The 13516-nt window shown below is 43.9% G+C and overlaps 2 protein-coding genes and 1 long non-coding RNA gene across 20 annotated transcripts in view; 1 reads left to right on the top strand and 2 right to left on the bottom strand.

Annotated features, from left to right (window-relative positions):
* The window catches only part of TTC7A (tetratricopeptide repeat domain 7A), a gene marked incomplete at its 5' end in the record, with an annotated part of 172914 nt that extends 166254 nt beyond the window's left edge, over positions 1-6660 (bottom strand). Inside the window, 3 exons of one of the 5 annotated variants that reach the window (XM_080588231.1) lie at positions 2838-3006; positions 4699-4862; positions 6489-6660. In XM_080588231.1, coding sequence (XP_080444357.1) covers positions 2838-3006; positions 4699-4862; positions 6489-6660 — 505 coding nt within the window. Of the gene's footprint in view, positions 1-2062; positions 2124-2837; positions 3007-4698; positions 4863-6092; positions 6323-6488 lie in introns of those variants that run through there. The other 4 variants (XM_080588230.1, XM_080588232.1, XM_080588229.1 and 1 more) reach the window with 4 other exon arrangements.
* MCFD2 (multiple coagulation factor deficiency 2, ER cargo receptor complex subunit) lies at positions 6563-10168 on the top strand. Its single transcript, XM_080588283.1, has 3 exons — positions 6563-6895; positions 7590-7749; positions 8781-10168. Exons 1-3 carry the CDS (start codon positions 6756-6758, stop codon positions 8910-8912), a joined length of 432 nt encoding a protein of 143 aa, XP_080444409.1. The 5' UTR covers positions 6563-6755; the 3' UTR covers positions 8913-10168.
* Positions 9158-13516, bottom strand: part of LOC308193488 — an 85522-nt gene continuing 81163 nt past the window's right edge. For all 14 annotated transcript variants that reach the window (XR_013949669.1, XR_013949670.1, XR_013949671.1 and 11 more), the window contains one exon: positions 9158-10996. This is a non-coding gene — a long non-coding RNA (uncharacterized lncRNA). The remainder of the gene's footprint in view (positions 10997-13516) is intronic.

Below are 13516 nucleotides of genomic sequence, written 5' to 3'. Positions count from 1 at the left end.
TTTTAAGGAGGAATTGACCTCATGGAGGATGCGGAGAAAGAACAGAGACGTGGACAGACCAGCCACCTATTAAATAACCACAGAGGTTAACCACTGCTAAGAATCAAACTGTTGTTAGCACTTCACTCACTGTCCACAGGAGTATGACATGATGCTCTTCTCCCCACAACATGGGGATTTAGAAACAGGATAAGCAGGAGCAGTCAGCTGAGATACTGGACGAATCTAACCTTCACCACCATCTCTCATGTAACTTGCCAGCTGCTCAAGCTTTAGCATTTATAAAAAACATCTTTAGTGTTTACTGCCTGACAGTCATCTTTGGTAAAAGACTACTGAGAAAGGAAAGCAAGAAAACTTTCTCCCCATTTGACTTCTACACTCCAATCACAAGGCTACAAATCCATATTAATTCTTGCCATAACATCAACTATCACACGCTATGGGCCTTCAGAGGAGCCCCCACAGATTGAGCTCAATGCCCAACCATAAGCATCACAGAATTCAAAAGGCACTCTAAAGAAGCAAACCCAGTTTTGCTATCCCATTTTTCACTTCTACCACACACCCTGCCTGCACACCTCCTCCCAATGTACCCCATCTCCTTCTCATTACTGTTTAGTTTGTTTCCAACAGTAAAATGGTAACACAAATGCCTTTGATTTGGCTTTTCTTTCTGCCATGACCCTTCCTTCATGATCCTGAACGCCTACGTGGCCGTTCTGCATATATGCACAACCCAACAGTACTAGCTACACAAAATCAAGCTGTTTTCAGGTTTATACTTGAACTGATATAAAGTTCTAGCGCATTACTGAGTGAACATGGGCATTCCGACCACCTCCTTGTATTACTGAAGATCTGAGTAAGAAATTAAGCACAGAAGATTGAAGCTCCTGGAATAAAGACAGAACACAGAGACAGGCTTTTCTGGATTGCTGCATAAACAATCCATGAAGAAATGTTTCTAGTGATGTTCGAGAGTGTCCTTACAGAAGGTTTCAGTTTGTATAAGCTAACAGTAATTCAACCAGAAGCAATAATACAGTACAGATCAAAAAAAATCTATGCAGATATCAAGAGGAAAAAAAAAAGAAATCAAGAGTCTTTATACTAATGTATAAAGAAATTTTAAGTAATTTAAATCCATGCTCTGTTACTTAACCTGCAGAGGTAGCCTGGGCAGACATATTTTTAAGTGAAGATTTAAATCTACACTGCTATTTCCTTGTCCAAACTCCTAACATTTAAAGGCTTATTTCTGTAAAAGCGAGAGGTTGAGTATACAAAAGAGAGAAACTGATCCTAGCAGCGAGTGCTCTCTCCAAACTCAGCTGGAGAAGCTCCACTCTGATGGACTTCTCTGACACAAGCTTTGTTAGAATACCAAGTGACTTCGTATATCCTTGATATCTTGGTTAATCTGAAAATAATCATCACTGAGGATACAAGCTGTGGAACAGGAATAGCACAGAGGTAACTCTGCAATGGCAGGGACTCCTTACAGTTTGCATGCACAGAGGCAAAAGAACACTTATATTCCATGCTAAACTACATTAAAAAAAAAATTAAGGTCTGATCCTCTGAGGCAAACACCTCCACCCTTATATCTTCATACAGAGGTGAGATAGCTACCATGGAAGAAGTCTTACAGGTGCAGCGTTATTTCACCAGTGTTCACGCATACCTTATTACATTCATGCCTCACCTAGGACCAATTCCCAGCAAGGTTAAGACTCTTGAGTACACCGTTAGTCAGTCTCAAAAAAAACACACAAAACACCCGCAATAAATGCATTGGTAGTCACTTACTCCTCTGCACCATGCATACATTAGTGTAAGTTATGAGTAAATTAGTCCTACACCACAAAAGCTCATTAATGAAGCAGATTCAACCAGAGCCATAGAAAACAAAACCAAAGCAAGCAAAGCAGCAAAAACAGGTTTTCAAAAAAAGCAGAATGACTGTGTGAGATCATGAAACACCCAAATTATCGTCAGTAATACTAGCAGCCCAGTCAAACAGTATTTGGGGTTGATTTGGTGTCACTCTTTTACATACCATTTGAAGGTATCTGATCATCACAGAGTTCTCATTCACCTAATTAGCTGGTGGACATGCTGAAAAGAGTAGAAAGCAGTAGATAGGTAGCAGTACTTGAGCAACATTTATAAAGGAACTGAAAGCAAATGAAGGAGAAGACTACTGATCTTTTTCCCCCCGCCAAGTCAGTAACTGACTAGGGTCTTCCTTTCCCCCACTCAAAACTGAAATGCAATTCCACTACCCTTAGAGGCAATTTTCATTAGGATCTCTCAGCGCAATGTTTGTAGAATTAAAAGGGGGAGGAGACTCCTGTTTGTACATTAGGTCTGATACAACATGACATGCATTGCAAAAATACACAACCTGCTTTGAACACGTATATTGTGTCAGTCCAGAGTTTAAAACTTGGAAACTCCATCCATGCTTATTTCACAGAAATCATATAAAATTACAAGTGGATGAACTCTAATAGAAAGTATAGGCCCCAATTCAGAGCACTTGATTTAGATTTTCCCAAAATGTATACACAGGCACAGGTGCGTTGCTGACTTACAGCCAACAGTTAGCACACGACTTCCAGCATCAACCTTTCTTTTACAAGTCAGCCAAGTTTAAAAATCATGGACCAAGACTGCATGACGCCTTCAATTTTAAACTGTACAGACCATACCCAGTAGGACTTTCTAAAGTCAACAACACTGCCAATCTGATCATATCAAGCCACTTGGAGAAATACCTTCAACTTTCTACCTACACAGCACACTTCAAATATATGTATGTGGTCCTTTACCTTTAATAACGAAGGCTTCAGTCACCAAACGCAGCATGTACAGGGGTTCATCTTTTGTTGAGATGTCATCGATTCCTGCTTTTGCATACATGCTGATGGCATCTCTGTAGGATCCCTCTACGTAATGAAGCTTCCCTAGGATCAGCATAGCTTCTATCATATACTTAGGCTGAAACAGAAATGAGGGGAAAAGAGCATTTACATGGTAAAATACCAATGAGCACAAATGAGATACTTTAGCACAAATTAAGGAGATTCAAAATGTTTTGTTCTTAACCTTGCCAACTACACAATTTGGAGAAGTAAGGATTTAAGCGTCTAGAGATCTTAGCACTATGCTTATGAGAGCAGCAAGCCACAAAGGTCAAGGAATTACTTTGGAGCTCAGTCTGGAAACACACAGCTTACAAGTCACCTCTTCCCTTGCCACTGACCTATTCTATTGATTCACCAGCCATGGATAACACTAAAGCCTGTCACTATCATAACTAGACATACACACCAAGGAAATCCCCTGCTTTTAAACTGTATAGAAAATATTTTTCAGTCATTCAGTTACTGGTCCCCTCTCCTCTGTACATTTAATCAAAAAAAGCAGGAAAGTTCCCAAGTTTTCTTAAGTTCTCAAAAAAAAAGTTCAGGCAAAAGTAGAGGCAGAAAGCATGCCTGCCATTTCTAGGATTTGTTTGGTCCTTAAGGAGTATTGAAAATGTCTATACAAATGTGTGCAAAAGAAAAAAAAAACACTCTCAGTAAGAAACAAACATTTGGACCCTTTCTAATGTTTCAAAAAGCAGGAGAGGTTCCTAATCCTTCACCCCCAGTTTTTAAACACATGCAGTCTACACAGGTTCAAGAGTAGCCTGTAAGTAACCAACATGAGTAGCCAAATCACCACTACAAAGAAACAGTAATTGCAATTCATGAAGCCAAACCTAACACCTAGACCTGGAAACAAACAAACAAAAAACCAAACAAGAACAGTGGTTTTGGCTGTTACTGGGGCTAAACTATAAAGAAAAAGGGCTGGATGAATCCTCCTTCCTACCCTATCTTTTTATTTAAATACACTGACTTTTGAGAAGATACAAACAAGGAACTGCCCCACAGAAAAATAAGAGCTGAACATGGGCTCTGTTGCAAGTAACATGATCAAAGTATAACATCCACTCGCAAGCTCATTACGCTGCAAGTTTCAGAACCAGGAGCAGTACAAGCCTAGAACTTCAGACTTGTAATTCATAGCCTTATTAAAGTCCTGCTGTTCAAGGTCACCAGTAGCCACTGAGGCAGTGTCTTGAAACTCTCCTAAAGCTCTCTGCTAATGGGCAGCTATGAACCACACACTCAGAACATGAAACAAAACTGAGGCTAAGTTGGCGTAACTTCTCTGGCAGGGACCGAAAGCAATGCAAGGCTGTAACCTTGGACTTGCACTACGACCTCAACGGCCCAGCAGCAGCGTGAAGCACATTTTACCTCTGTCCTGGAGCTGACCAGGTGCACGCAATTCCTTCAGCCCTGGAGCAGCAGGAGGTCCCTCAGCTGGGCAAACCCAGCAGCACCATTAGAAGGCCCTGCACCACGGCTGCAGAGAGCTCCTACATACTCAGCCCAAGTCTTTGTAATCAAAAAGAAGGATATATTTGTAATACCTAACCTGTTCGGATATGAAAAAGCAATCTCCCAACAGAAGACACTGCAGAGGGGCACTGAATTACAAGGACATTAGTAATACCTATAACTACAGCACTGTAAATAGGGGGACATGATAAGGCAATGTCAACACCTCATATCAGGCTAACAATCACATGAAAAAAGCATTACGTTATCAGCAGTTACAGTGACAGAGCCCACTTACCCGCAGCTTTCCTCTGCTTAAGACATTGGTCAGATACTGCTTAGCTTCACTCAGTTTGGGCTCATTCTTCTCTGTCAGGGGAATGGAGTCCTTCAGTTTGGCAAAGTTTTCCTGTAAGCATTCTTCCAGCAGAGCTTCGGCAAGCAGCATACTCCCATAGTCCTCTGAAAGCATACACCAACCAACGAGAAACATCACTTAGCATTTTCGAATGCTATTATCAGCACTACTTTTTTTAAATAGCATTACACTAACATTTAAATAGGATTAAGAGAAAACTCATCATCTGCAAGACACATAAATAGTAACTCTGAGGGGTGAGAGGAACTAGTGGAGGAAAAGAGGAAGTAGTGTTAACTTGGGGTATTGGAAACGTTGTTACCTATGAAAAGTAAAGTGATGTTTCCTTTTAATTAAACTATTTTTCCCTGATCAGATCTTTCATTTTGACAGCACAGCTCACTCTTGTGTTGTCACTAATGTAGCAATTAATTTAAAAGTGAGTTTTGTGATGAAAAACTGTAAGACCAGTCTTAGCAAGCATTTAAGTCCATGCTTAAAATTTGTGAATGTACAAGCATGAAAACTTGCTTCAGACTAGGCATAAGCCATGATCTTCACTACAGAACAGTAACTGCATCAGAAGCTTAATATTTTACTTAGAAGAAATTATTTTCTATGAACTTTAAGATGCATCACTTGCTAAAAACATCTCATCTGGCGGCGTAGCTGGAGCTCCCGCTTGATGGGTCTAGTTCAGCAGCTCATTCATTCATAGAAGGAGTATCTCAAACAGCTGGCTGAGTCAAATAGGGTAAGAACGTCTTTGTAAGTCAAACAAAAAACCAAACGAGCACTGTGTGTCACACAGACTTCGTGTTCCAGAGCCCGAAGCTGCGGAACGGGGGCGCAGGGCAGCGTCCTCCCCGCACTCGCAGCCCGTGGGGCAGCCGCCGCCCGCTCGCCCCCCCCGCGCGAGGCACAGCGCGCGTGCTGCGGCCCGAGCGCCAGCGCACACCGGCGCGGGAGCGGAGCTCCGCCCGCCCGACGGCCGGCACGCACCTACCGCGCGCCGGCACCGCGAAACGGGGAAGCGGCACAACACAGCGGGCCCTGCGCGTGCCCACCCCCAGCCACGGCCACTCGTCCGCGGCACCGGGGAGCACCCAGGCGCTCGCCGGCCCCTCTGCCGGAGGCGAGAGGCGCAGGCACAAGGAGGGACCGAGCCCCCGAACCGCCGCTCCCCGGGCACCTGGCCAACGGGCGCTGCCCTCGGGACCGCCGGGGGGAGGCACCGCGGAGCCCCCCCCCCCGCGGCCGGACCAGCACCCCGGGGCTCCCCCCGGCTCCCGGGGCAGGTCAGCGCCCCGCTGCCGCTCCCCCCGCCCCCTTACCGGCTTCCTCGGCGCCCGCCGCCGCCTTGCGGGGCGCCCTGGCGGGGGGCAGCAGCTGGTGCCGCACCAGCAGCCGGAGCTGCGCCCAGTGCCGCTCCGCCCGGCACCGCTCCAGCTCCCCTGACAGCTTCACGTGCCACAGCGCCGCCATCTTAGCGCCCCGCCGCCGCCGGACCGCGGGGCGCCGCCGGGACGCGCCCACCGGCCGGGAGGCCCCGCCCACCGGCCGGGAAGCCACGCCCACCGGCCGGGAGGCCCCGCCCACCGGCTGGGAAGCCACGCCCATTGGCCGAGAGGCACCGCCCGCCCGTCGGGAAGCCACGCCCACCGGCCGGGAAGCCACGCCCACCGAGCGGAGCCCCCGCGGCGTCGAGGCCCCGCCCCTTCCCGCCGCACCTGGCCGCCGGCGAGCGCTGCACGCGGCCCTGCCGGCGCCGTGACGCGGCCGCGCCCCGCCGCAAGGTGCAGCCGGCGGGCGGGGCGCCGAGGGGCGGGGCGGGGCGCGCGCATGCGCCGTGGGCGGAGGGGAGCGCAGGGCCCGGCTCCACCTGGGGGCCAGGGCCGCCATCCCGCGGCGGCGGTTTAACGGCTGCGGGCGGCGGTTTAACGGCCGGGCGTCGCCCGTCTCTCCGCGCTCTGTTTTCCTCTCCGCAGGAGATCGCCATGGCCCCGAGGGGTGTTGGAGCGGCTCTCCTGTGCTGCTGCCTGGCCGCCTCCCTCCTCGGCGCCCTGGCTGAGGAGCGCGGCGGGGAGGGCCAGCACGCGAACATCCGCCTCGATAAGAACCTGGTGCAAGATAAGGAGTACGTGTCCCGAAAACGCCGACGGTGCTTCTTAGCCGTCTGCTTGCCTCCTGCGGCGCCAGGCGGGTTAAAGGCGAGGGCAGCCGCCCGGCTCGGGGTGCCGCGTGAAGAGCTGGGGGCAGGCAGGAGGCAGCTGCTGGAGAACTTGACAGCAGGTGCCAGACCCGGAAAGGTCTCCGGAGCCTTCAGCACAACTCACGCTATAAGTGATTTCTTACAGGAACCCTGCTCGCCTAGATCAATGTACTTTAGACAAAACAGTGCTTTAAGCGGGCAGGGAATGGTTTTCTTCTTCCTTGCTTCTTCACGCACCAAAGAGAGGTAGCAGCAAATGCAGTTCCCTAGTTCATGTGTGAGTATAAATGCTCTTCCTCCAGACCCTTTGCTTTGGAAAACAGCCCAAAGGAGACTCTGAGGGCTGCTTGGCTTGTTTTTGTAATCAGTTCAGTAGGCCAGAAGAAAGAGGAATAGCTACCTAAGACGCTAGGGGCCACTGCAACACCTGTAACAACCAACCTTTGTGCCTTCCTCATTTTAGTGTAAAACTGTCAGTTGTCCTGGTTGTCTAGGGTGCTTTTAGAGATACAGTGCTTCCTGTGCACTTGACTGCTTGATCAAAGACTAAATTTGATGTCAACATAGAATTAAATATTAACTAACTGGTATGTCGCTTGTTGTTTTTTTTTTTTCTTAGCCACATCATGGAACATTTGGAAGGTGTTATTGAAAAACCAGAATCTGAGATGTCTCCGCAAGAGTTGCAGCTTCATTACTTCAAAATGCATGATTATGATGGCAATAATTTGTTAGATGGGCTAGAGCTTGCTACCGCTATATCACATGTCCACAAAGAGGTAGGTGGTATATTGTAATGGCTTGTGCATTTGCAAACAGTTCTGACTTTCTTAAACCAGCTTTAAGTAGCATAGTCACAACACACCTTCAGTGCAGTTACAGTAGAACAGTTCTTGTGAAAACAAGACTATTATCCCTTTGGCTTGATTTATAAACATACTAACTTTATCATAGGTTTTTCATGTCACATCACAGTTTTCAAGAAGACTCCACTGTCGTTTAAACTTTACTGTGAGTGAAGAGTGGAGATGATTTGACAAAGGGGATACTTTGATAGCCAGGGATGGGGAGAGGAAAAAGGGAAATCGTCCACAATGGAGTTAAGCTGATGTGAAGTTATAGAAGTAGCACGTGACACGATGCTGCTGCAGGTTCTAAGCCTGCTGTTTTCAAGCCCAAACTATTACTGCCGTGGATAAGCAAAGTGTAAGAGACACCTTGCACAAATTCGGCTTAGAAGAACCAGTCATGGTCTGCCTTTGTTTTCTTCACCTTTCTAAACACATTCTCTTCCCAGCTACAAATATTTAAGGACAGATGCAGGTACGATCCTTGGGAAGACAACGCTAACGCAGTATCACATACTGACCTTTTACTACCTTTAAGCTACACCACTGTACTGAACATGTTTCTTTTCATTTCTCACTGTTACACGTTCTGACACAAAGGATGATGTTTCTATACAGTACAGAAACTATATGTCTGTGTGACATAAAGATTCAAATTAAGAACACATCTGCTAGGTTAGTCTATCGTACATTGTGCTATTTAGCTTTTAGATCTCTTGGCTAAGAATATAAACTGGATATAACGGATACAAAGCACTTATTTTGACGTACAGAGAACTTGGACTTAATAGCTTGCATCTGGTAAAAGTTCCATATATTGGAATAAATGATTATATAAATCTTAGAACCACATTAAACGTCAAATATGAACTGCTTAACAAAAATTAGTTGTCAGTAATCTGTCACGTGCCACTAGATGGGAAACACCGCTAAACTTGTTTCTTTTTTTTTTTTTTTTGTAGGAAGGTGGTGAGCATACCCAGGCAATGAAAGAAGAAGAGCTAATTAGTCTAATAGATGATGTCTTGCGAGATGATGATAAGAACAATGATGGATACATTGACTATGCAGAATTTGCAAAATCACTGGAATAAGGTTTTGCAGGGGGCTTGTTTCTCCTAGCTAAATGGAAATGTGACCTGGTATAATGTGATTTATTACTCCTGTCGATCTTTGTGCCACAGTGTTAGTGAGGAGAGGTGTACCAGTTGCAGCGGAATTTCCTTGAAAATTGTACCCGTTAAGAGGCTGGCTAATGCAGACTGATAGCTGTGTTTGACTGAATGGTTGAATCTTGCAGCATGGAAGCATCAACAGTATTCTCAAATTCCAATCTTTGATTGAGTTATATAGTACTTGTTTGCTTACATCTTAAAATTATTTTTGCTTACATTTTAAAATTAGAAAATACCTAGAAAGCAAGAAAAGATAATGTGTCAAGGAGATGACTGTATATCAAGGAGAAATTTCCTTACCATCCCACTAATTTCAAAGGAAACTTGCATACAAGTACAGGTGCTTGAAACAGTAATTGTAGAGGAAAAGTGTGTGAAACTGGTTTGTTTTGGAGGTCCCCGTGACACCATATGGACTTTTAACACTATGTTGCAAGAAATTGAGCATTATTAAATATATGTATATCCTAGTATACTCTCAAATGTTATATATAAATACGTATACATGATTTTCAATTTATTCTCATCCTCCACAAATTTACTTTTTATATTGCATTTTACTAAATTTTTCTCTACCTTCCCTGGTCTCTTCTTACAAAAGTGAAAGCATTTTATTACATTTATAATGTTGTATTAATGCTGCATAACATATACTTGAGTAGCTTCTGCTATCTCGTTTTGAAGGTCATGTTAACAGTAAACCAATTTAATATAAAAGTTTCAGTTCAATTTGATTCTTACAGTATTAGCCAGCAGGATAATCTGTGAGCAAGTAATGCTGCCTTGTTGAGGTTTAAGTTCATTTTCCTTGATGCTTAAATTATGGTGTTAATTTCAGGAGTTATTTCATAACTAACAGTTTCAAGATACTTGAATGTTTGTCAACAAACATGGTTCTAGGAATGTTTTCATTGTCTTGAGTCAATAATTGGTAAGTCAAGCAGTTGAAAGATATTAAACAAGTGGTGTATTGCTGCTTTGTTGGTATTTGGTAACTGTAAAGCATAACAGAAATCTTAAATTGCATTCAATCACTATCCCTGAATAGAGAATCTAAATGTTAGCATTTCTCTAAAATGTATAAAGAGCTATTTTCTGTACAAAATTATTCTTATACAAGAGAAACACATTTGTAAAAGAAATTACTTCCTTTGTTTAAATGTTTGAGCAACGAATGAATGAGTGTTGCACTTTTCTTTCTTACAATTACCACTTATTTGGATGCATTTGTAGCCAGGGTTGTGCTGGTTGTGCAAGCAATAAAAATAATTTGGGGTTCTAGCACTTAGGAGCTGGACATGCAAGGTGGGAAGTCCTACTGAGGAATTTTCCTTAATTTTCTGATGTATTTTTAAGCCCATCTCTGTTGCCAGCAGTCATACCAAAAGCAAAGTTCTTTTTTTTACAGGACAATTAATTTGGAGTGAATGTTGAATTTGAAGGAAGTACAGAACATGTTTATAGGTAGGAAGGGAGGGGGGACAAGAGGAGATGAAGATTATCGTATTTGGGCACTTAAAGGAGGTTACTTGTAGACCTAGCAACTCTTACATGCTTGTATCATAAGCTTCTGCTCTTAAAAATCACTGTTTCCTTATCAAGTACAGTGGTCTTAGATGGAGCTATAAATCCTTAAGCTTAGTACAGCAACTGCCTGTGTGGCACATACTTACATTAATAATGTAATTTATATACATATTTCACATTTATTAACAGCAATCTTATGTGGCAAATTACATACACAATGGAAGCTTTATATCAGAAATAATTATGATAAATGTAGGTAATGTGAACAACATTTTTTACTAAACAAATTTATTTTTAAGGTGTCAGAAGCATATATTAAATTGAAAAATTACTTACCAAAAATAGAGAACAAAATTAGCACTTTTCTTCATGATGTCTGAAGAAAGAACAATATTCCTGCTTTCCTAGAAAGACGGAACAGTTCTAAAGATGCTATCCAAGCTGAAACCTGCAACACGATGTCTTTACTCAGCCTCCTAAAACAAATACACATATTTTAATTAAGTGCACTTGAAGATAAATGGTTTAACAGCTGTCTAGGGAGATTTCTCAGTTAGTAAGTAGAAAAGTGCAAAATTGCTGAGGCAGATGGTGAGTCAGAGTTCTTAAAAAAATAAAAAGAATTTGTGTGCTAGTTGTTGTAGCTTGTGCATTACCTGAAATATACTTGTATAAGTCATATATACAGGTAGTATATTCCCTTTCATATGTGTATATATATACGATATAGAAAGTAAGGCCTTTACAACAGAAGTGCTCACCAACTAGAAAGCTGATTAAGCTTTTAAAGAGCAGTACTATCTCCCCTTCACATCTCGGTAACAGATAATAAAGCAAGAGGGGTGTATGATTTGCTGGAGGTCAACAATGTCCCTGTCAGAAACAGAAAACCAGGAGAAGCCTGTGCATAATCTTCACCTCTTCCTAGTCTGCGATCTCAGGGAACTAGAATTAGTTTTCCCCACTGGAGAACACATCTGGCTTTGCATTACTGCATACTATATTTGTAGTTTAGATTAAGTATCTAGATTGTCTGCTTTGACCTTACAAAATACTGCCTAATCTGGCAGGTAAAGAGAATACTTAAACTGGTTCTTGAACCACTCATAAGCTGAGCTGTTGGTTGTTAGTCCGCCTAGAAACCACGGCTTGAATACAAAGGAGAAAAATCTTAACTGCTTATCCAGTACCTGTCAGAATATTAAAGACAAAAATGCCTACAGCAACGGTTTTGTTTGCAAATTCATACAAACTTTAGTACCTTCTTTTGGTTAGTCATCCACAGCCTCAGAAAGTCTTGGATTCATTACAAAGTGGTTACAGATTTACAAATCCTGATCTCATCTAAACCCAGACATGAGCACAGACTGGGTGGAGAACTCAGTGAGAGCAGAGCAGCCCTGCAGAGAAGGGCTGTTGGGAGTTCTAGTGGATGAAAGGCTTGACATGAGCCAGCAGTGCGGTTGCAGCCCAGAAAGACAACTGCATCCTGGGCTGCACCAACAGAGGAGTGGGCAGCAGGTTGAAGGCAGGGAAGGTCCCCCTCTGCTCTGCCCTTGTGAGGCCCCACTCGGAGTGCTGCATCCAGCTCTGGGGCCTCCAGTACAAGAAAGGCGTGGGTGCTAGAGAGGGTCCAGAGGAGGGTCATTAGTTGATCAAGGGGCTGGAGCACCTCTCCTAGGAAGAAAGGCTGAGGGAGCTGGGGCTGTTCAGCCTGGGAAGAGAAGGCTCCGGGGTGACCTCATTGCGGCCTTTCAATATGTAGTGCTTATAAAAAAGATGGAGAGCAACTTTTTGCTCAGGCAGACAATGACAGGACAAGGAGGAATGGTTTTAAACTAAAAGAGAGGATTTAGATTAGAGGTTAGGAGGAAATTCTTTTCTCAGAGGGTGGTGAGGCACTGGCACAGGCTGCCCAGAGAAGCTGTGGATGCCCCATCCCTGGAGGTGTTCAAGGCCAGGCTGGATGGGGCTTTGGGCAACCTGATCTAGTGGGTGGCATCCCTGCCCATGGCAGAGGGGTTGGAACTGGGTGATCTTTAAGGTCACTTTCAACCCAAGGCATCCTATGGATCGATCGATCGATCTATCTATCTATAGAACCACAGAATAATACATATATATACTAGCAATTCACAAGAACACTAATCCCGGAATCATGTCATCACCAATACAGCCACTAGATAGCGTATCAACACCGCACATTGGTTCTCTACAGCACCTAACTTGGAGTGATTCGAAGGTGGATTTCACCATAATAGCAACCGCTACCCTGACTACAGGCAAGGCCTGCTCCTCTGCCTTCCAACAGCACGCTGCCAGGATGATGCTCATCACATTTTTATTACTTCGCAACTGTCATAAAAATTGATCATAGCCAGGACTGGTTACTGGTAATTCATTTTCATTGTTTAGGGAATCAAATCTACTTGAGGTGACAGTAAAGCAACTCGCATTGTAATATTGTCAGTTAAAAAATATATATTTAACAAGAAGGCTTTCTAATGTGAGCACCGGGCCTGGCCTGACTTCTTGACCATCACTAGCTGACCATGAGAGGGTCCATCGAGGTTTCAACCAACACTGAAGGAGGTTATGGGGTATTAGTAGAACCTGAAATCTTACTGGTTTTGCATTTGATGCTAGTAAAAACTTGTGTTGTTTCAAGGCATAGTTCCAATGTGGTCTATCAGTTACTTCCACTTAAGATAAAGTTCACTGCTTTCCTCTTTGTCTCCCCCATGACAGTGTCACTGTCTGCCCACCGCACCATGAAACAGTCGCATAATGTTCTAAGTTTTTAAGTCAACAAATTAGAGTGAGGATCATTGCATATCTTGGTCTGCATTATATATCATCACCAGGAATTTGTGTTGTAAATGTTTCATCAGCACAGATAACTCTGTGTTGAGTGAGATTTATTACAAGGGCAGTTATTAATGCTGTACAGAACATTTAAGTTACGTTTTTCTTCCTGTTCTTCATGCTAAATTTTG

Source organism: Anser brachyrhynchus (assembly GCF_964034855.1).
Source record: "Anser brachyrhynchus genome assembly, chromosome: 3".
Classification (NCBI taxonomy): Eukaryota; Metazoa; Chordata; class Aves; order Anseriformes; family Anatidae; genus Anser; species Anser brachyrhynchus.
Note: the sequence above shows the minus strand (reverse complement) of the source record. Positions and strands in the feature narration are given on the sequence as shown.

Excerpts from the sequence above, each read along its gene's own strand:
- MCFD2 (XM_080588283.1), top strand. The coding sequence starts at position 6,756 with ATGGCCCCGAGGGGTGTTGGAGCGGCTCTCCTGTGCTGCTGCCTGGCC. Across the intron at positions 6,896-7,589 it reads AACCTGGTGCAAGATAAGGA|CCACATCATGGAACATTTGG; the intron begins GTACGTGTCCCG and ends TTTTTTTCTTAG. Across the intron at positions 7,750-8,780 it reads TATCACATGTCCACAAAGAG|GAAGGTGGTGAGCATACCCA; the intron begins GTAGGTGGTATA and ends TTTTTTTTGTAG.